This window comes from Scyliorhinus torazame, chromosome 6, assembly GCF_047496885.1.
Source record: "Scyliorhinus torazame isolate Kashiwa2021f chromosome 6, sScyTor2.1, whole genome shotgun sequence".
NCBI lineage: Eukaryota > Metazoa > Chordata > Chondrichthyes > Carcharhiniformes > Scyliorhinidae > Scyliorhinus > Scyliorhinus torazame.
Genome location: NC_092712.1, coordinates 135,212,720 through 135,236,828, shown reverse-complemented (window position 1 = coordinate 135,236,828; position 24,109 = coordinate 135,212,720). Strand labels below are relative to the sequence as shown.

At 44.6% G+C, this 24,109-nt stretch overlaps 1 protein-coding gene across 2 annotated transcripts in view; it reads right to left on the bottom strand.

Moving 5' to 3' along the window:
- LOC140425033 (cullin-1) overlaps positions 1-24,109 on the bottom strand; it is a 177,511-nt gene that overhangs the window by 110,591 nt on the left and 42,811 nt on the right. For both annotated transcript variants that reach the window (XM_072508821.1, XM_072508822.1), the window contains exon 3: positions 3,390-3,564. In XM_072508821.1, the coding sequence (XP_072364922.1) occupies positions 3,390-3,564 (175 nt within the window). The remainder of the gene's footprint in view (positions 1-3,389; positions 3,565-24,109) is intronic.

The following is a 24,109-nucleotide window of genomic DNA, read 5'->3' as shown; positions in this document are numbered from 1 at the left end:
AACTGGATTGATCACACACCATCCTCCTCCAAAGTCTTTCTACCTTCATCCAGTTAAGAGGGACCACGCTTGCCTGGTTTATTCTTATCTAATCGCAGCCAGGGTATCACCAGCTATATACTGGTGACATTATCGAACAATAGCTTCAGTTTTCACATGTACTCTGAGGACATCTCAGCTGCTAAATTATCAGACTGTTTGCCCAAGATCTTATACTGGATGAGCTAAAATCCCTTCTCAATATCAGGAAGACCAAGGCTTCAGTTCACATACTGCCGAAATCCTCATCCAGGCCTGTTACTTCAAGACTGGACTACTCCAATGTACTCCTAAGCCAGCCTCCCACATAAATTGTCTGCAACTTCTTAAAAAATTAATTTTATGGGATATGAGCGTCATTATCTGGACCAGTATTTATTCCCCGTCCCCAACTGCCTTCCATTCCAGAGGGCATTGCTATGGACCTGGAGTCACATGTAAACCAGACCAGCTACTAGGACATTAGTGAACCAAGATGGGTTTTGACAACCATCGACAATGATGGTCACCATTTGACTTTTAATTCCAGCTTTTTATTGAATTCAAATTTCACCATCTGCCATGGCTGCATTTGAACATGGGTCCCCAGATCTTACTCTGGATTACTAGTCCAGCAACAATACCACTGCACCACTACCTACCATAATTACTAACATCAGGTCCCATGAATCCATCACCCCTGTAGATGCTGACCTACTTTGAGACATGCTTTACCATGAAGCAATATTAAAGCTCCCAATTTTTATTTTCAAATTCCTCCATGACTCGGCAGACTCTCCACTCTACAATCTTCTCCAGTCTGACGACCCAAGATATTTGCGCTCCTCTTATTCTAGCCTGTTTGAGTATCCCTGGTTTTAAGCACTCCACCACTGTAGTCGTACCTTCAGCTGCAAGTTCTGGAATTCCCTCCTAAACCTTTATTTCCTCTTTTAAGTCACTCCTTGAAACCTGACACTTTGGTCTGGCTATGTGAACTAATATCGCCTTATGTGGTTCATTATCAAGTTTTGGTTTTTACATCTTTGGGATGTTTGATTATGTTAGAAGTGCTATACAAATACAATTGCTCCTTATAATTGTTGTAAACATTACAAAATAAGCTGCATGCAACAACAGCCTCATTAGTCAGTATGAACTTCCAAAACTTCTGGTCAGTATTTAAAAACTCTGCCTTCAGCCTGAACGAGTACGCCACTACAGTAACTGACTTCATTAGTAAGTGTGCAAAAGGCTGTGTGCCAAAGAAACAAATCCGTGTGTTTCCCAACCGGAAACCCTGGATGAACAGGGCTATCCACTGCTTGCTGAAGTCTAGGTCTGAGGCATTCAAGTCAGGTGACCCTGACATATACAAGAAAGCCAGATTTGATCTAAGGAGATCCATCAAAAGATGCCAAAAGACCGTACGGGGCCAAGCTCGAGTCCCACACGGATCCCCGCCGACTATGGCAAGGTCTGTAAGACATAACGGGCTACAAGATGGAGGCATGTAAAATCACTGGCTCCAACGCACCCCTCCCTGATGAGCTCAACGCATTCTATGCACGCTTTGAACAAGAGGTCAGCGAGAACAAACCCTCCACCCCAGACGCCTTGGATGAACTTGTATCTGAGATCACCATTGCAGATGTCAGAGCAGCCTTCTCGAAAGTCAACCCTCAGAAAGCCACTGGCCCGGATGGAGTACCCGGACCGGCACTCAGGTCTTGCGCGGATCAACTGGCAGGGGTATTCACAGACATCTTCAACCTCTCTTTACAACAATCTGAAGTCCCTATTTGATTCAAGAAGACAACCATCATCCCTGTACCAAATAAAAGCCAAGCAGCGTGCCTTAATGACTATCGTCCAGTGGCTCTGACATCCATCATCATGAAGTGCTTCGAATGGTTAGTCATGGCACAAATCAACTCCAGCCTCCCGGATTGCCTTGATCCACTACAGTTCGCCTACCGCTGCAATAGGTCCACAGCAGACGCCATCTCCATGGCCCTGCACTCTACCCTGGAACACCTAGATAACAAAGACACCTATGTCAGACTCCGATTTATCGACTACAGCTCAGCCTTCAACACCATCATTCCTACGAAACTCATCTCCAAACTCCGTGGCCTTGGCTTCAGCTCCTCCCTCTGCGACTGGATCCTGAACTTTCTAACCAACAGGCCACAATCAGTAAGGATAGGCAACAGCACCTCCTCCACGATCATCCTCAACACCGGTGCCCCACAAGGCTGTGTCCTCAGCCCCCTACTATGATCCTTGTACACCTATAACTGTGTGGCCAAATTCCCTTCCAACTCGATTTTCAAATTTGCTGATGACACCACAGTAGTAGGTCGGATTTCAAACTATGACGAGACAGGGTACAGGAATGAGATAGAGAATCTGGTGAACTGGTGCGACGACAATAATCTTTCCCTCAATGTGAACAAAACGAAGGAGATTGTCATCGACTTCAGGAAGCATAGTGGAGAACATGCCCCTGTCTACATCAATGGGAACAAAGTTGAAAGGGTCGAGAGCTTCAAGTTCTTAGGTGTCCAGATCACCAACCTGTCCTAGTCCCCCCATGACGACACTATAGTTAAAAAAGCCCACCAACGACTCTACTTTCTCAGAAGACTAAGGAAATTTGGCATGTCACCTACGACCCTCACCAACTTCTACAGATGCACCATAAAAAGCATTATTTCTGGTTGTAGCACAGCTTGGTATGGATCCTGCTCTGCCAAACCCCAGGAAATTACAAACGGTCGTGAATGTAGCCCAATCCATCACGCAAACCAGCCTCCCATCCATCGACTGTCTACAACTCCCACTGCCTCGGAAAGGCAGCCAGCATAATTAAGGACCCCACGCACCCCGGACATACTCTCTTCCACCTTCTTCCATCAAGAAAAAGATACCAAAGTTGGAGGTCACGTGCCAACGGACTCAAGAACAGCTTCTTCCCTACTGCCATCAGACTTTTGAATGGACCTACCTCGTATTAAGTTGATCTTTTCTCTACACCTTGCTATAACTGTAACATTATATTCTGCAGTCTCTCCTTCCTTCCCTATGTACGGTATGCATTGTTTGTACAGCATGCAAGAAACAATACTTTTCACTGTATACTAATACATGTGACAATAATGAATCAAATCAAATCACACAAAAAGCTGGAGCACCCTCCCAAATTCACTACGGGATTAAAAATAAATCAAGGAGTCCCATCTATAAATTTGGGTTCAGTTTTAAAAATATGGTTTTGAACATTAGGTTAAAAAAAAAGGATATAATTACAAATTATTTACATGAACTTTTCTTTTAAAATAGATTTTCATAGAAAGCAGTAGTCTTACCTTAAGAAGATTTGTCAAATAATTTTTCAGAAACTCTTTTAGGCGTTTGTAGAGTTCCAGCCCTACAAACTGGGCTCCCCCTGGGGTTTGACCCTTCTGTTTTTTGGCAGCAGCTGTTCCTCCTCCTCGCGCTTGATTTGACTGGTGGACACTGGTACAGTAGTTATAAACGTGACTGTAGTAGAAGTTAAGGGCAGTAGAACAAGTGAAGTGGTTACATCTTAATAAAAAATACAACTTTAACCAGCCAAGATTGACCCCCTATAGCTTTATTTGTGTATAGCTGCATTCATTCCAGTTTAATATTTTATTCATTAATAATCTTATACTAAACATATATTCATAGATTATGGCTTACAAAGCTCGGAATGTGTAAATAGCAGATCCTCTCTTTCACTTGTATCTATTACATTGTGATCAAATGACAGATTATAGTATTCCGACATCACTGAACAATTGCTAAAGATAGCTAATTTTCAAAGATCTTAAGCCAGTAAACCCAAGTTAATTGGACAGTGTGTTTACATTGTGTATTCCCAAAACAGTCCACCAGATGGGTTGGCAGAGAAACATTGAGAGCCCAAATATTATCTATAATTTTATTTCTCTCTCCACCTCGCTCTCCCTCTCTATATATCTATATAATTTATCTATCTATATATATATATATTTATATTTAAGCAAAATGGCAAGCCAACAGATATTCTTATTAACCAACATATAATATCCATTAATACAATTATAGATCTATTATGTTGCTGAACAAAAACGCCAACTCAAAGATCCTTACAATTCCATAACCAAATTGAGAAATTGTTCTCTATGAAATGCAAGGGTGAAATTAAAGCATCCAACAAACCTCAAGAAATATAACCAGGAAAAACTACAGGTGACTGACTGTACAAGATGATTTCAAAGGCACCAACTCGAAGAACAGAGATGTGATCTGGTGAAATTCTAATTGTGTCACAAATTCCTTATGTTGCAATAGCCGATACTGCAATTTTTCAAACTCCAATTTAAAATAAAATGCATTATATGCATTGTATATTGTATACAATATGTTGGCCATTATTTAATAGATATATTAGCCATCTTGTATCAAACAGATTATCTTTTCAGAAAAATAAATCATTGATATGCATTTATACATTAAAGCACAAAAAGTAATTTCTAAATGACTGTTGTGTTAAAACTTTACGTCATGGAGGGCAAATAAAACAAAAGCTGTTCAGGTTAACCTTCAGAAAGTCAACAGAGCTCAAATTCTTTCATGCGCATCAATGTTCAGTCTTTAACATAAATATCATGGGATCAAATTATAGCAAGTATGATATGTGAACCAAAGTACAGAGAAAGATACAATGTGATAAATGTATAACAAATTCCTTATGTTTCAATCCTAAATACTGCAAATTTTCAAAATGAAGTTTAAAAATATACATAATTAACCAATTTCATGAAACAGTTAAGCAAATTATTTTCAAAATGCTGGAAACAGCACACATCAAAGTATGTCAGGACTATTTCAGGTTGAGCAATTTTTCACAACAGAAATGAATTGAACAAGTATTTTAATAAAATCAACAAAGGGCAGAGTGAAAAAGACAGAAGAATGAATAAAATGATGTACCATGCAACGGAGAGCAACAAAATTCAAAATCAAATCCTTTAGAAAAATAGCATGACAGTGACAAGAAAGGAAAAGTTGAAAAAGAAAACATTAAACACTGAAAGCATGCAACAGGAAAAACTGCTGTCAAGACACAATAAATAGGACTACTTAACCCCTAAGCTCTCTAGAGCACATCAGGAAGCCCAGTATCTCTAACGCATGACGCCTGTTTTATAGGTCAAAAAATAAAAGGCCATAGACAGGAACTCAAGGCACAAAGAAGTGCAAAAACCCAGCCAGCATATTTAGCTATCCCAAAGAGTGCCAGTATCCGGTTTGTTACCATTTTATTTCAGACCTGCAGATTTCTACAGTTTGGATTTCTCCCATTTTGTTGTGTGTCTGTTAGTCCCTTAAACATTCTTTTCTTTTCCTTGGTTGACTGAAATGAACTTTGCAATTTACCAATACTCCCTTGTTGCTTTTTTCCTTTTCCTTTTTCCCTGATTCTATTAATTTAATTGTACGTCATTCTTCAGTTCTGAAGAAAGGTTCAAACATGATTGACTAATCTGCTGAGAGTTTTCAGCATTGCAACATTGAGGTTTTCTCACACTCCCTTGGGTTGTCTAAACACAAATTCAGCACAGATTAAATAATATGGAAAATCAAACAGCTATTTACTTTCTATTAACCACATAAATGCACATCAATCTGAACAATACACTGAAAACAAATGATTTACATATGTAACACCTAGTAATCACAATTTGAAAAATCCCTCCTCTCTCCACAGATGCTGTCAGACCTACTGAGATTGTCCAGTATTTTCTGTTTTTGTTTCAGGTTCCAGCATCCGCAGTAATTTGCTTTTATAGTTTGAAATACTCCATTCATAGAAGTTTGCATTTAAAATTCCTTTCTTGATATTCAACAGCATATTTAACTTGTAATTTACTACTAAAACAAGGTCTATGAGCGAGTCCATTTGTCAGTGCAAGTAATGTATTTCACCACAACAAATGTTCAAAATTTGCTCAGGCGAACACCATCCAACAGCCACATATGATGGATATATCTTCCAAACAAGTCGATGTCCAAGTCCTACATTGATTTTTTTTCCGTCCTTTTATTAAAGCATCTTTTAAAGTAGTTCATATTAAAAACACCCTTTGCTCTTGTCCATTGAGGACACAGTTCCTATTCAATTATAGGAATACAAGTGTTTACTACAAAACCGAAAAGGGCAGCACGGTAGCATTGTGGATAGCACAATTGCTTCACAGCTCCAGGGTCCCAGGTTCGATTCCGGCTTGGGTCACTGTCTGTGCGGAGTCTGCACATCCTCCCAGTGTGCGTGGGTTTCCTCCGGGTGCTCCGGTTTCCTCCCACAGTCCAAAGATGTGCAGGTTTGGTGGATTGGCCATGATAAATTGCCCTTAGTGTCCAAAATTGCCCTTAGTGTTGGGTGGGGTTACTGGGTTATGGGGATAGGGTGGAGGTGTTGACCTTGGGTAGGGTGCTCTTTCCAAGAGCCGGTGCAGACTCGATGGGCCGAATGGCCTCCTTCTGCACTGTAAATTCTATGATTCAATAAGCTCCAAAGAAAAAACGCATCAGGTCTTTCAATTGATTTCCAAGAACATGTTAGTCTTTAAAACAGCCACTAAAGTCTTCTGCTTATTTCACAACCTTCCTATTTTAGCTTTGTAAAATACATTTAATATTGTACATGTGATTTCAATGAGTCCCAAAACATTCATGGAACAATGCAATTCGTTCACAGATGTAACCTAAGCTGAAAGAGAAAATTAATGTTTGGACATGTAGAGTCACAAAACGAGTGGTTTGAGTTTCCAATAAAGTAGGTCAATTAGTATCATTTTAACCTCAATTCACAAAGAAATCCAATCCTTTCTCAAGTTGCCTTTTTAAAGATATTCGTTTTTACAATCTTTGTATTTGGATTATCAGTAGGATTATTAATTTGGAATGCTTGTTCATCTCAGTCAGATTTTTTTTTACAGGGGCAGGAGTGGGTATTACCAGAGGCTTCCTGCTTCTTCATTCCCCGCCCCCCCAGCAGATGCGTCAATTTGAGTTGTACACCAAGCAGATAGACAACTAATCAAATTGAAATATTCACACACAACAAACCAGGACGTTATAAAATCTTTGACTTTTAATTTAATTTTCAGATAGCAAAGCCAAAATAAATTTACTTTTTTTAAAAGAAAATATGTGATTTTTAAAAATTGAATAAATTTGATATTCCATAAATTTATAGATACAGTAAGATGGATTGGCAGTGATCATGAAGTTACTAAGCATTCAACACCTAGTTATACCTACAAAGGTGCAATTTTTTCCCCCAAGGGCTTTCACAATAAGACCAACATTAACAGAGTGAAATTCTTGTCAACTCATAATTGTAGAACACCTCCAAAGCACACCCTATGGAGATACATAGGCTCGCTAACAGCAAATTCCACATCACTGGATTTTGGGCGTATCCGAACTCCCGAAATCAGTTTCAGTGGAGGAATTACAATTAATAACGATAGCTTCTTCATCATTGCCACATGATTTAACATTTCAGGCTGACCTTTCCTCAGAACTAGAAAACTGCTACAGATGTGATGGGTATAAGGTTTGATGCAACAGCTTACATGATAGATACTTAGTTGGGGAAGGATTAGGGTTCGGTGACTGGTTGTTTTTTGGACAGAGGAAGATATAGAATCATGGAATTTATAGTGCAGAAGGCCATTCAGCCCATTAAGTTGCACCAGCCCTTGGAAAAATCACCCGACTTAAGCCCACAGCTCCAACTAACCCTTTTGGACACTAAGGGCAATTTAACATGGTCAATCCACCTAACCTGAACAGCTTTGGACTGTGGGAGGAAACCAGAGCACCCGGGGAAAACCCATGCAGACATGGGGAAAACGTGCAGACTGCGCACAGTGACCCAAGCCAGGAATCGAACCTGGGACCCTGCAGCTGTGAAAGAACAGCGCTAACCACTGTGCTACCATGCCACCCATACAATCAGTAAGGCTGTCAATGGGTCAATACTAGGACCATTGCTTTACCTGGCTCGTACAGGGCACAATTTCAAAATTTGCAGACGACACAGAACTTGGAAGTACAGGAAACAATGATTGTGGCAGACTTCAAGAGAACACAGACAGGCTGGTGGAATGGGCAGATACTTGACAGGTGAAATTTAATGCAGGAAACCATGAAGTGAAACATTTTGGTAAGAGAACAAGAGGCAAAATAAACTAAAGAGTTTATAAAGCAGGTGCAGGAACAAAAAGACCTGTGGGCTGAATGACGAATGTACACTATCTGTAACCTCTTTGCCCGTCATATCCCACACACTATCATTACCAAGCCAGCAGATCAACCTGGTTTCGATGAAAGCGCAGGAGAGCATGCTAGTAGCATCAGGTAAACCTAAAAATTAGGTTACAACACAGGACTACCCGTGTGCCAAACAGCATAAGTAGCAAGTAATAGACTGAGCACAGCAAGCAATACTGCAACGGCTATAGGCCCCGACAATATTCCAGCAATAGTACTGAAGACTTGTGCTCCAGAACTTGCCGTGCCCCTCGCCAAGCTTTTCACAAGAGCACACAAAATAGAAGGAGTAGGCCACCAGGCCCTTCAAGCCTGCCCTGCCATTAAATACCATCATGGCTAATCTATGCCGGCCGAAACTCCTTTTCTGTGCTATTTCCTCCTCGATCAATCAAATATTTATCCACCTCCGCTTTAAATACTTCTAATGATCCAGCCTCTTCCACCCTCTGGTGGAAAGAATTACAGAGATTGACCACCCTCAGCGAGAATAAATTTCTACGCACATCAGCTTTGAATGATTTGTAGCTATGACCCTTTGTTCTCACCATCTACCCTGTCAAGCCGCCTCTGGAACTTAGATGTTTGAATAAGGTCACTCCTCACTCGTCTAAACTCCAAGGAATACAGATCAAGACTATTTAGTCTCTCTTGAATTAGCCTGGTGAATCTCCTTTGGTCTGTGTGGAGTTTGCATGTTCTCCCCATGTCTACATGGGGCTCCTCCAGGTGCGCCGGTCTCCTCCCATAGTCCAAAGATGTGCATGTTAAGTGGATTGGCCAAGATAAAATTGCCCCTGAAGAGTCCAGGAATGTGTAGGTTAGATAGGGTTACGGGGATAAGACGGGAGAGCGGGCCTGGGTAGTGTGCCCTTTCAAAGGTTGCAGACACAATGGGCTGGATGGTCTCCTTCTGCACTGTAGGGATTCTATGGTTCAATGTTACAATATCCTTTTTTAGGTAAGGGGACCAAAACTGTATGCTGTATTCAATGTGATGGTTCATCCTATACAATTCCATCAAAACCTTCCTATCTTTAAATTCTAACCCCTTTGCAATAAAGGCCAAAATGCCATTTGCTTCTTAAGCAGTTAGCCTATTAGCTTTTTGTGATTCATGCACTAGAACACCTAGATACCTCTGCACCTCACTCACCTGTAGTCTCTCTCCATTTAGATAATAATCGACTTTTGATTCCTCCTACCTCCCAATATTAAACACCATTTACCAGGTTTTCGCCCAGTCATCCAATCCTGGCATCGACCCAGCAATGTGGAAAATTGCCCAGGTATATCAAATCAAGCAAACAAGCAGGACAACTTGGCCAAGTACCATCCCATCACTCCAGTCGCAATCAGTAAAGTGATGGAAGCAGTATCAAATATATTTACTCAGCAATAACCTGCTCACGGACACTCAGTTTGGGTCTCACCAGGGCCGCTCAGCTCCTGACCTCATTACAGCCTGACACAAAGGAAGATGGTTGCGGTTGTTGGAGGTTAATCATTTCAGGTCCAGGACATCAGCACAGGAGTTCCTCAGGGTAGTGTCCTAGGCCCACCCATCTTCAGCTGCTTCATCAATTACCTCCCTTTCACCATGAGGTCAGAAGTGAGGATGTTGGCTGTTGACTGCAGTGTTCAGTATCATTCACCACTCATACTGAAAGCAATCCATGTCCAAATGCAGCAAGACCTGGACAATTTGACAAGTGGCAAGTAGCAATTATGCCACGCAGGCGCCAGGCAATGACCATCAAGAGAGGATCGAACCATTGCCCCATGACATTCAATGGCATTACCATTGCTGAATTCCCCCACTATCAACATCTTGGGGGTTACCATTGACCAGAAACTGAACTGGACCAGCCATATAAATACCGTGGCTACCAGAGCAGGTCAACAGCTAGGAATCCTGCAGCAAGTAACTCACCTCCTACTTCCCCCAAGCCTGTCCACCATCTGCATGGCACAAGTCAGGAGTGTAATAGAATACTCTGGAGTTGCCTGGATGAGTGCACCTCCAACAACACAATCATAGATATGCAAATTCATCGATCATAAGCAGACTCTATCCCAAACCTAGCAACAAAACAAAAATTCACTCACTAGACTTCCAAAGTTGAAGTTCCAAGAAGAACCCTCGATTTGAAGAACAAATGGTGATCAGAAAAGGCGAAGGAAAATGAACTCTATGCTGACGTGCATGACATATGCGTATTTTTCAAGGCAACAAATAGATCTACGAACCCTCAATACAAATTTTAAAAAGATCTAATGTTACAATCCACAGAGGCTGATCATTTTTTTTAAAAAGAAATTTGAATTTCCACTTGATGGCTGAAAGGATAAGACAAAATATCGCTTTTTAAAGACTTTTACTGTGACACCAGAATAAAAGCACTATTGGCTAAACATGATTTTTCTTTTGTAGCCAGCTTATAATTTAAACCACACATCAAAACATTTCCCTTTTTACTTTTAGCGCAACTCAAAAAACACACTTCACACAAGTATACACGTCACACTGCCCCTTAAGTCGACATGCTCCTGGGGGTTTACTTCTGATCGTTTACTTTCCCAGTCTAGAAACTTCCACCTCCCAAACTATCTTTCACAATGCAAATTTTCCTGGGGACTCCAGCCAAAGCTAGACAAATCTTCTCGTTTTAACTCCCCACGATTTTGGTCTGTCCAGAGTGCACGCTCCCACTTGCATTAATGCATGGCGAACCATAAAGACTTTTAGCCTCTCTCTTCCTCCCTCCCAGGCTAGGGCAGATTAACAGTCAGAGTTTTCAGGGTATTTTAGAAACGCTTCTCTTCTCAAAGCCCAATTCCATGACCAAATAAATCACATGGGCCTTGTATCCATATGGAAATACTCATTACTTATCCTTTAGACCCCAAATTGCATACCCCATGGAAGTAAATAACACAGATGTTTCTCAACACTTTTCTGGGATTTAGGAGATTTAGCCAAGTCACTGTAGCACATGCTGTTGCCATCGTCTCCCAGCATAAACACCTTGCACCTACTTCCCAGTAAATCTGGGCCCCCTTTAAACCCCAGCAATCAAACCACCCAGGCTTGCTGTCAGGCCACATGACCTTCATTTTATCTCAAATAGACTGTCCCAAAACAATCTTATAAATCTCTTGATTGTAATATCAAAGATGGCAAAACTATTCTCGAAGAAATGAAAAAGTACCAATGTCCACTGGAAAGAGCACTGGGAAACCACCCAGAATTCCATGGTGGACATGCATCTGTTGGGAGTAATGCATCTGTTGGGAGTAATGCATCTGTTGGGAGTAATGCATCTGTTGGGAGTAATGCGCAATAAACAAGCGTTATGATGATCCAAAGTTAAAGGTGATAACTGCTGTCAACCAGATGAAAAACAACAAAGCTTCTGGTCCTGACAATATCCCTGCAGAAGTACTGAAACACAGATCTTTCAGATACCTGCCCTATTGTGAAGTTCTAGCAGAATGAAGAATTTCAAAATTACCTTCGGCACAACATGGTGATCACAATCTTCAAGAAAGGTGGCAAAGTCAAGCTGTCAGCTGTTGCAAAGTCTTAGCTAGGTTACTTCATAACTGCCCACCTAGTTGCAAAGGAAGCCCTTCCAGAGTCACAATGTGACTTCCAACAACTCTCATGACTTTCACAGCATGCCAACTTCAAGAAAAGCTCAGAGACCAGGACAACAATTTGTACATGGCCTACTTCACAAAAGCCTTCATCTCTGAGAGTTGATCCACCTTTTGGAATATACTAGTGATATGGATGATCAGTTAAGCTTACAAACATCAGCCATCCCCTATACAACATACAATGAACAGTACTAAGTAATGATTCCAATATATACCCCTTCTCTATTAAAACAAGCAAACAGGTGTGAAATTGCACCAACAGGATTCTTAATCTTTCTCGCAGCAACCCTGCAACTTGCTACTGAAAGGCTCCACCAAGGTGCAGTGCAAAATTATTGCACAAATAAAACTACAAGATGACAACTACTTCTGCAATAAAACTACAGTATGTTGCAAATGCAGAAATCACTGCTGACTTTGAAGGGGCGCAACAATAGTTGATAGTCCAGATCTTTCAGCCAGCGGTGATGCTGAGGTTGTGTAGCCTTTCAAGTAAACATGGAAAAGTTTTGAATTGAGTTAAAAGTTATTTTGCGGAAAGAAATGGTCAAGTGCATTGATTTATTCAAATATCTTATTGTTTAGTCTATGAAATATAAATGGACACAGCTGCTCCTAAAAACACTAAGTCTCCAAGTGCATTATTTTTTTTTAAAGTTTATCCTATAGATTAGGAGTGGACAATGCTATTCCCAAAATTATTAGGACTTGAGTGTATTGATAGACACGAGGGATGGATCAGCAGTGGGCAAGGCTGTTTACAAGTGGGGTAGAGTGTTCAAGGCAGATGGGTGGAGTCATATTGATGGTAGATTGTTCTACATTTACTTTTAAATGCATTGAGGTCTTCCTGAAATAGCTTCTGCTGTTCATCATTTTCAACCCAAATCCTATGTCTATGATTAAAAGTAAGAAGTCTTACAACACCAGGTTAAAGTCCAACTGGTTTGTTTCAAATCACTAGCTTTCGGAGCACTGCTCCATATATATATATATATATATAGACAAATTCAAAGATGCCAGACAATGCTTGGAATGCGACCATTAGCAGGTGATTAAATCTTTACAGATCCAGAGATGGGGTAAATACAGGTTAAAGAGGTGTGAATTGTGTCAAGTCAGGACAGTTGGCAGGATTTCGCAGACCAGATGGTGGGGGGTGAATGTAATGCGACATGAATCCAAGGTCCCGGTTGAGGCCGTACTCATATGTGCGGAACTTGGCTATAAATTTCTGCTCGGCGATTCTGCGTTGTCGCGCATCCTGAAGGCTGCCTTGGAGAACGCTTACCCGAAGATCAGAGGCTGAATGCCCTTGACTGCTGAAGTGTTCCCTGACTGGAAGGGAACATTCCTGCCTTGCGATTGTCGCGTGATGACCGTTCATCCGTTGTCGTAGCGCCTGCATGGTCTCGCCAATGTACCACACTTTGGGACATCCTTTCCTGCAGCGTATGAGGTAGACAACGTTGGTCAAGTCGCACGTGCATGTACTGTGTACCTGGTAGGTGGTGTTCTCACGTGTAATGGTGGTACCCATGTCGATGATCTGGCACGTCTTGCAAAGATTGCCATGGCAGGGTTGTGTGGTGCCGTGGTCGCTGTTCTGAAGACTGTAGTTTGCTGCAAAGAATGGTTTGTTTGAGGTTCCATGATTGTTTGAAGGCAAGTAGTGGGTTCTTTAACCTGGTGCTGTAAGACTTCTTACGGTGCTCACCCCAGTCCAACACCTGCATCTCCACATTATGATTAAAAGGACAAGTATCCTGGAGTACATTTCTAGGAAAATTCAGGGTATCAGGTCCAGGTCCACAATGTCGGAGTCAATGTCAGATGCATCCATGCTGATTTCCAGTCAACCTATCGTAGACCATTAAGAAGTTTGAAATTCCCAGGTTAAGGAGCATGCATACGCATGCTTCAGGAATTGTATTTCAGCAATTTCTCTGGGCCCCAACGGTCAACAGCAGCAAATGTCAAATGGCACGGAGGAACAGTGGTTAGCACTACTGCCTCATGGCAACGAGGACCCGGGTTCGATCCCAGCCCGGGTCACTGTCCGTGTGGAGTTTGTACATTCTCCGCGTGTTTGCGTGGGTTTCACCTCCACAACCCAAAGATGCGCAGGGTAGGTGGATTGGCCATTCTACATTGCCCCTTAATTGGAAAAAAAAGAATTGGGTACTCTAAATTTATATTTAAATAAACAACAGCAAATGTCTGAAAGTTCACCACAAATTCAATAAGATCCCAGCCAAAGTATTAACCAAAGTTCATGAAAACATATAATTTTCCCTGAGCATCAAGACCAAAGTTCTCTACCAATCCACACAAATATATCAAATCCAATGCATTCAAATCGAGATTCATGGTGAGGTATTGGAAAATGTCCCTCACTTCCGATATAGCTTCCAACAATGAGGCTTACACCTCATTGAACCCAATATGCCAGCTCAGTCTACAGTAAATGCTTACTCAAGTTCAAGAATCGTGATATCAGACCCAACACGATACTCACAAGTCCAAACACTCCGTGGTGCAGAAGCTTGTAAAACAGATGGATGGGGGACTTCCGGTTGCGGCTATGCCTGGGTAGGTCGCAAGTTCGGCAGCACCTGCCGTGAACGGACTTTTGGGCCCTTTTAAGGAGACCCAGCGGCACTTGGATGACGATTCCTGGTGTGGGAAGGCAGCAGAGAGGTTCCCCCAGCACTGTATGGAGTGGACCAGGAGCAGAGTGGTCAAAAAAGCAGCACTGGAAAAGAGAGGACAGCAAGGGCGGAAAAGCAAGATGGCGGCGAATGGAGACCAGGCAGCGTGGGCTCAGTGGTCTCGGGAGCAGCAGGAATTTTTGAAAAGCTGCATTGCAGAGTTGAAGGCGAGATGTTGGCCCCTATGAAGGCGTCGATCAAGAGGCTGGTGGAGACCCAGAGGGCGCAGGGGACGGCGATTAAAAAGGTGCAGCAGAAAGCCTCGAACAACGAGGATGAGATCCTGGGCCTGGCGGTTAAAGTGGAGGTGCACGAGGCGCTGCACAAAAAGTGGCAGATGTTCGAGGACCGGGAGAACCGGTCGAGGAGGAAGAATCTGCTGATTCTGGGTCTCCGAAGGCGTGGAGGGGTCGGATGTCGGGACGTATGTAGCCACAATGCTGGGCACGCTAATGGGCGCGGGAGCCTTCTCGAGGCCCCTGGAGCTGGATGGGGCACACAGTGTCCTGGCTAAGAGGCTGAGGGCGAATGAGCCATCGAGGGCTGTGGTGGTGCGGTTTCACCGGTTTACTGACAGAGTGTGTGTCCCGAGGTGGGCGAAGGAGCGGAGCAGCAGGTGGGAGAACACTAAAATCCGCATCTACCAGGACTGGTGTGCAGAGCTGGCCAAGAAGAGGGCAGGATTCAACCGGGCCAAGGCGGTTCTCCATCGAAAGGGGGTGAAATTTGGGCTGCTGCAGCCAGCGCGGCTATGGGTCACTTTTCAGCATTGGGACACCATTATTTCGATACGCCGGACGAGGCGTGGACCTTCATCCAAAATGAAAAGCTGGACTTGAATCAATGGTTTGCTGCATGTTGTGGGGATGCTGGGGAGTGGGAAGGGTGATTTGATTTGGTGTGTGTGTTTTCTGGGCATGTGTATCGATTTGGAGGGGCTGTTCTCCGTGCTTGAAGGGCGAAGGAGAAAAGGATTCTTCCCCCGACGATGTCTCGGGCTCTGATCTCGCTTATACTCAAGCGGGATAAGGACCCGCTGCAGTGTGGCTTGTATAGGCCGATTTTGCTCCTTAATGTGGATGCCAAGTTGTTGGCGAAGGTCCTGGCCACTAGGATTGAGGATTGTGTCCCGTGAGTGAAGGCCTTTGATCGGGTGGAGTGGGAGTACCTGTGGGAAGTGCTGGGCAGGTTTGGGTTCGGGGAGGGGTTCATAGGATGGGTAAAATTGTTACACCAGGCCTCGGTGGCGAGCGTATCGACGAATCGGCTGAGGTTAGAATACTTTGGGTTGTACCGTGGGACGAGGTAGGGGTGCCCCCTGTCCCCCCCTGCTGTTTGCCCTGGCAATTGAGCCGCTGGCTATGGCACAAAGGGAGTCTAGAAACTGGAGGGGGTTGGTCCGGGGAGGGGAAGAGCATCGGGTCTCGTTATATGCAGATGACCTGCTTTTGTATATTGCAGATCCAGTGGAGGGGATGGCAAAGGTCATGCAGACCCTTCGGGAGTTTGGGGACTTCTCAGGATACAAGCTCAATGTTGGGAAGAGTGAGCTCTTTGTGGTGCATGCGAGGGGTCAGGGGAAGAGGCTGGAGGTGCTGCCGCTCAAGAGGGTGGAGAGGAGTTTCCGGTACTTGGGTATCCAGGTGGCCAGGAGTTAGGGGGTCCTGCACAAGCTCAAGTTGGCGTGGTTGGTAGACCAGATGGAGGAGGACTTTAGGAGATGGTATGTGTTGCCACTCTCCCTGGCGGGTAGGGTGCAGTCCGTTAAGATGATGGTCCTCCAAGAGGAGGGGATGCGGCAGTTCCTGGACCAATTGAGGTTCCCGAAAGTGGAAGAGCGGGGAGGTGGTAGGCCTGGGGGCACCGATTGGGGTGGACGAGGTTATTAAGGGACTGGGAAGCATGCAAGCAGGGAAGACCCCAGGACCAAACGGGTTCCCGGTGGAGTATTACAGAAAATATGTGGACTTGTTGGCCCCGTTGATGGTGAGGACGTTCAATGAGGCCAGGGAAGGGGGGGACTCTACCCCCGACGATGTCGGAGGCGACGATATCGTTAATTTTGAAGAGGGATAAAGATCCGTTGCAGTGCGGGTCCTATAGACCCATTTCATTATTGAACGTGGACGCCAAATTGTTGGCAAAGGTACTGGCATCGAGGATAGAGGACTGAGTCCCGGGGGTGGTGCACGAAGACCAGGCAGGGTTCGTAAAAGGGAGACAACTGAATGTTAACGTGCGACGACTATTAGGGGTGATAATGATGCCCCCAGTGGAGGGGGAGGCAGGGATAGTGGCGGCAATGGACGCAGAGAAGGCATTTGATAGGGTGGAGTGGGAGTATTTATGGGAAGTGTTAAGGAGGTTTGGGTTTGGGAACGGGTTTATTAGCTGGGTTAGACTTCTTTATGGGGCTCCAACGGCAAGCGTAGTTACAGGTCGACATAGATCGGAGTATTTCCGACTATATAGGGGAACAAGACAGGGATGCCCGCTGTCTCCATTGTTGTTCGCGTTGGCAATTGAACCTCTGGCCATGGCGTTGAGAGACTCCAGGAAATGGAGAGGGGTGATTAGAGGGGGAGAAGAACACAGAGTCTCGTTATACGCGGATGACCTATTGTTATACGTGTCGGACCCAGCGGGGGGGATGATAGAGGTTATGCGAATTTTGAGGGGGCTCGGGGATTTCTCGGGGTATAGGCTAAACATGGGGAAGAGTGAATTATTTGTGATACATCCAGGGGACCAGAGTAGAGAGATAGAAGGCTTGCCTCTAAGGAAAGTGGAAAGAAACTTCCAATACCTGGGGATTCAGATCGCTAGGAGCTGGGGAACCTTGCACAGACTTAATCTGACACGGTTGGTAGAACAAATGGAGGAGGACTTCAAGAGGTGGGACATGCAGCCTCTATCGCTGGCGGGCAGGGTGCAAGCAATTAAGATGATGGTCCTCCCGAGGTTCTTATTTGTATTTCAATGTCTCCCTATACTAATCACCAAGACCTTTTTAATAAAATAGACAGGAGCATCACGAGCTTCGTGTGGGCAGGGAAAGTTCCGAGAGTAAGGAGGGGGTTCCTTCAGTGTAGTAGGGACAGAGGAGGATTGGCACTACCGAACTTGGGCGATTACTATTGGGCCGCCAATGTGGCAATGATACGTAAATGGATGATGGAGGGTGAGGGAGCAGCGTGGAAAAGACTGGAGAGAAAGTCCTGTAAAGGGACGAGTTTAGAGGCGCTGGTGACGGCGCCGCTACCGATCTCACCTAAAAAGTTTACCACAAACCCGGTGGTGGCGGCAACATTGAATATCTGGGGACAGAAGAGGCGACAGAGAGGGGTGCGGGGAGCCCTGGTGGGGTCCCCAATCAGGAACAACCATAGGTTCGCCCCAGGAAGAATGGATGGAGGATTTCAGAGCTGGTACCAGTTGGGAATTAGGAGGGTGGGAGATTTATTTATAGATGGGATTTTTGCGAGCTTGGGAGCATTGGAGGAAAAGTATAAGTTGCCCCGGGGAAATTTCTTGAGATATATGCAGGTGAGGGCGTTTACTAGACAACAGGTGAGGGAATTTCCGTTGCTCCCGACACAGGGGATACAGGACAGGGTGCTTTCAGGGGTGTGGGTCGGAGAGGGCAAGGTGTCAGAGATTTACCGAGAGATGAGGGAAGAGGGGGAGGAGTCGGTGGGCGAACTAAAAGGAAAGTGGGAAGAAGAACTAGGGGAGGAGATAGAGGAGGGTATGTGGGCTGATGCCCTAAGCAGGGTAAATTCCTCTTCCTCATGCGCCAGGCTTAGCCTGATTCAATTTAAGGTGCTACATAGAGCACACATAACGGGAGCAAGATTGAGCAGGTTCTTTGGAGTGGAAGACAAATGTGGGAGGTGTGGCGGGAGCCCGGCAAACCACGCACATATGTTTTGGGCGTGCCCGGCACTGGAAGGGTATTGGAAGGGAGTGACGGGAGTGATTTCGCGGGTGGTGAAGGCCCGGGTCAAACCAGGCTGGGGGTTAGCTCTATTTGGAGTTGCGGAAGAGCCGGGAGTGCAGGAGGCGAAAGAGGCCGACGTTGTGGCCTTTGCGTCCCTAGTAGCCCGGCACAGGATCCTACTCATGTGGAAGGAGGCGAAACCCCCCGGACTGGAGGCCTGGGTAAATGATATGGCGGGGTTCATTAAACTGGAGCAGATAAAGTTTGCCCTGAGAGGATCGGCTCAAGGGTTCACCAGGCGGTGGCAGCCATTTCTCGACTACCTAGGGGAACGTTAGAGGGAAGACAGATGACCAGCAGCAGCAGCAACCCAGGGGGAAGGGGAGGGGAGGGGGGAGGGGGGGGTTTAGTTTAGTTTAGGTCAAAGATAAAGGGGTTTTGTTACTTGTGTATTGTTAAAAATTTCTGTATTGTTATTGTTGCGTTTGCTTTGTAAGAGGGGAAAAATCGTTGTTTGGGGAAAAAAAATTTCAATAAAACATATTTAATAAGATGATGGTCCTCCCTAGGTTCTTGTTCGTGTTCCAGTGCCTACCTATTCTCATCCCCAAGGCCTTTTTCAAGCGAGTGAGCAAGAGCATTATGGGGTTCGTATGGGCAAGTAAGACCCCAAGGGTTAAGAGACTGTTCTTGGAGCGCAGTCACCAGGGGGGGGGGGGGGGGGGGGGCAGGCAGCTAATGTGGCAATGATTCGGAAATGGGTAATGGAGGGAGAGTGGGGGGTGAGACTGGAGGCGGCGTCATGTGTGGGTACTAGTCTGGGGGGCACTGATGACAGCACTGTTGTCGCTACCGCCGCCGCGGTACACCACGAGCCCGGTGGTGGCGGCGACACTGAGGATTTGGGGGCAGTGGAGACGGCACAGGGGGGAGGTGGGAGCCCCGGTTTGGTCCCCGATACGGAACAGCCATAGGTTTGCACCGGGCAGGATGGATGGCGGATTTCTAAGTTAGCATCGGGAATTAAAAGGATGGGGGACCTATTCATTGACAGGGCTTTTGCCAGTCTGAGGGCGCTGGAGGAGTAATTTGGGTTACCCCTGGGAAATGCCTTCAGGTATATGCAGGTCAGGGCGTTTGTGAGGAGGCAGGTAGGGGAATTTCAGCTGCTGCCGGCCCGGAGGATACAAACACGATGATTTCGGGTGTGTGGGTATGAGAGGGTAAGGTCTCGGCGATTTACCAGGAGCTGCAGGAGGTGGAGGAAGCCTCGGTGGAGGAGCTGAAGGGCAAGAGGGAGGAGATGCTGGGTGAGGAGCTGGATGAGAGCCTGTGGGCTGATACCCTGGGCAGGGTTAATTCCTCCTCGTCTTGTGCCAGGCTCAGCATGATCCAGTTTAAAGTGGTGCACAGAGCGCATATGACAGGGGTGAGGATGTGGAAGTCTTTTGGGGTCGAGGACAGGTGTGCGAGGTGTTCAGGGAGCCCAGCAAATCACACCCATATGTTCTAGGCATGTCCGGCGCTGAAGGTGTTTTGGAGGGGCTTCGCAAGGGCTATGTCCAGAGTCTTGGATACTCGGGCAAAACCGAGCTGGGAGATAGCAATATTTGGGGTGTCAGACGAGCCGAAAGTGCAGGAGCCGAAAGAGGCCGGAGATTTGGCCTTTGCCTCTTTGGTAGCCCGGAGAAGGATCTTATTAATGTGGAGGGACGCGAAGCTCCCAAGTGTGGAGGCTTGGATCAATGACATGGCGGGGTTTCTCAGGTTGGAGAAGATAAAGTTTGCCTTGAGAGGGTCTGTGCAAGGGTTCTCCAGGCATTTGCCCCATTTTTGTTCTTAGTTTGTTATAGTTTAATGGTTAGAGGATTAAGTTGCTTTGTGTGTTGGCGTAATGCCCTTTGTATTTCTCTTTTGTATATTTTCTTTCCTTTCTGGAATGTTTTGTAAAAATTTATTGGAAAAATTTTGAATAAACATATATATATTTTTAAAAAACATATGGATGGGATATCAAGGTCCTGGAACAGCATCAATACGGACAGCCTTGAGCATAAAGTGGGAGGACAAAGAACAAAGATCAATATCCAACACACTGTATGCCAGTTATGGAGGTCCTGATAATCTCACATCAACTGAGATTGGCAGAGATGACAAACTCATGATTGCCCAAACCAAGTGATTTACTCAGAACTTCAACAAGGGGCTAAAGCAACATTTCAATGACAATCTGGAAGCTTCAATGAAGGTCTTCTATTCACATCAACACATGGAAAGCAGATACCAAATCGCAATCAAAATAGAGATTCATCCTCAAAAATGTCTAGACCTTCAACAAGAAAAGCCACCGAGAGAGAACAGCCACTGAAAGAGAACAGAGAGAATAAAACAGACAGGGCAACTGCTCATGCCAACAATCCACCTGCAAGGCTAAGATAGAGTTCATCTGCGAACCCACAGCCAACACGGACATCTCCCTTCCAACAAACCATCCACAAGAATCATCCTCAACCTCACGAATTGCCAAAAGGAATACCATTTGCCTCAAATAAAAACAAAAAATTCTGAAAACGCACAGTAGGCCCATCAGCATCCAAAATAAATAAATAAAAGTTTTGGATGGAGACCTTTCCTGAAAAGCCGTTCTTAAATTATGATTTTATCCTTCATGACGTTGAGGTTGGCAGTTACAGTAGCTACGATTGAAGAACAATGTCAACCTTGCTCATTAAAGGACCAACTTTTCTTCCAATTTTCTTTTCTTAAATCTAACGTGTCCTTGAAACGCTCATATACTCATATCAATGAGGAGTAAACCATTCAGCTCCACAAGCCTGCTCTACCATTCAATACAATAACGGCTGATCTGAATGTGGCCTCCCTCCACTTTCCATCCTACCCGATTGATACCGTTTGATTCCTGTGTAAAGAAACAAACTCTACATTTAAAATATTCAATAACTCGACCGCCACTGCTTTTTTAAATTAGTTCATGGGACGTGGGCATCGCAGGCTGTGCCAACATTTATTGCCCATTCCTAAATGGGCCTGAGTGGGCAGTTAAAAGTCACCCACATTGCTGCGGATCTAGAGTCACATGAAGGCGAGACCAGGTAAGGACGGCAGCTTTCCTTCCCAAAAGGACATTAGTGATGTATTTTTACGAAAACTGACAGTGATTTAATGGTCATCATTAGACTTTTAATTCCAGATTCTTTTTATTGAGTTCAAATTTCACCATCTGCAGTGATGGGATTTGAACCTTGATCTCCAGAGCGTTACTCTGGGTCTCTGGTTTACTAGTCCAGTGACATTACTACTATGCCACCACCTCCCCCCTCTGCTCACAGACTTGACCTTTCTTCTCATCTTCAACTTAAGTGGAAAACACCCTTTTTTTTTTTAAAAACTGCGTCCCCGAGTTTTACGTATTTCCTACAAGGAGAAACACCCTCTCATCATCCATTCTGTTAAGTTCCCTCAGGATTTTGTATGTTTCAAAAAACATTCCATTTGCCTTTGAATCACTTGCTGTACCTGCATACATGTACCTGCCGTGGGCAGCATCATAGCATAGTGTTTAGCACTGTGGCTTCACAGTGCCATGGTCACAGGTTCGATTACTGGCTTGGGTCACCTCCTGTGGGGAGTCTGCACATTCTCCGTGTCTGCGTGGGTTTCCTCAGAGTACCGGAATCCGGTTTCCTCCCACAAGTCCCGAAAGACATGCTATTAGGTAATTTGGACATTCTGAATTCTCCCTCCATGTACCCAAACAGGCGCCGGAATGTGGCAACTAGGGGCCTTTCACAGTAACTTCATTGCAGTGTTAATGTAAGCCTACATGTGACGATAAAGATTATACTAACTTTGCGATTCATGTATCAGAACACCCACATCTCTCTGTACCATAGAGTTCTGCAATCTCGCCCCATTTAAATAAATATGCCGCTTTTCTATTCTTCCTGCCAAAGTGAACACGTTCACCTCTTCCTCACATTATATTCTATCTGCCAAATTTTCATTCACTTACTTAACCTATCTATACACCTTTGCAGATTCCCTTATGTCCTCTTCACAACTTACTTTCCCACCTATCTTCATGTCATCAGCAAAATTTACCAACACATTTGATCCCATCATCCAAGGCATGATACAGATTGCAAATAGTTGATGGCCAGCACTGATCCCTGTGGTACTCATTACACCTTGCTAACCCAAACATTTTCTCAAGTACTCTTTCCCAGGAGATTGTAATGGTCTTAAGTTACTCCCTCTTGCACAAATAGTTCTCGGATATTTGTATTGTTTACAATGAACACAGGCACAAGATTTGTTCAATTGACCTCCATGTCCTCATTTTTCATTATTAATTCCCCAGACTCACCCAATCTATAGTAGATTAAAATAACTCATGACTACTGCAGTACCGTTCTCACAAGACCCCAATTATTTCTTATTGTAAACTCCTCCCGACAGTTGGTTACTGTCAGGGGCCTACAAACTACTCCCTCAACTGGACTTCCTACCTTTCCCATTTCTTATTTTTACGCAAACTGTTTCTACATATTGATCCTTAGGTTATCTCTCCCTATTGTATTAATGGTCACCCTTAATTAACAAAGCCATCTTCCATCCTTTCTTAGCTTCCTGTCCTGAAATTTCATGCATTCTAGAATATTAAAGTCCCATCCTTTGTCATACTGCACCCAGGCTTCTCTAATGGCAATCAGGTCATACACATTTACTTCTATTTCAGCTGTGAATTCATTGTTTTGTTATGAATGCTGCCAGCATTCAGATGCGAAGCATTTAGTTCTGTCTCATTATTACTTTTATAACCTCTAGCTTTATCTTCTGTCAACCCTCAAGTTTGTGCGCTCTCTCCCTTCCTGCCACACTCGGATTATCACTTCCCTATTACTATCTTATTTTCTTGCCCTTTTTGCTCCAATGATGTGCAGGTTAGGTAGATTGGTCATGCTAAATTGCCCCTTGGTGTCCAACAGTTAGGTGGGGTTACAGGGATAGGGTGGGGGACTGGGCCTAGGTAGAGTGCTCTGTCAGAAGGTAAGTGCAGACCCGATGGGCTGAATGACCTCCTTCTACACTGTAGCGATTCTGTGATTCGATTCTGTTCTAATCACATCTTCCCACATTTGATCCCTTACCCTCACTATTTAAAGAGCTCACTACCATCCCACTCGTGTGACTCACCAGAACACTGGTCCCATCACGGTTCAGCTAAAGACCAAACTTGAAAAGGCACCCTCTAAAGGGTGGCATGGTAGCACAGTGGTTAGCATTGTTGCTTCACAGCGCCAGGGTCCCAGGTTCGATTCCCGGCTTGGGTCACGGTCTGTGCGGAGTCTGCACGTTCTCCCCGTGTCTGCGTGGATTTCCTCCGGGTGCTCCAGTTTCC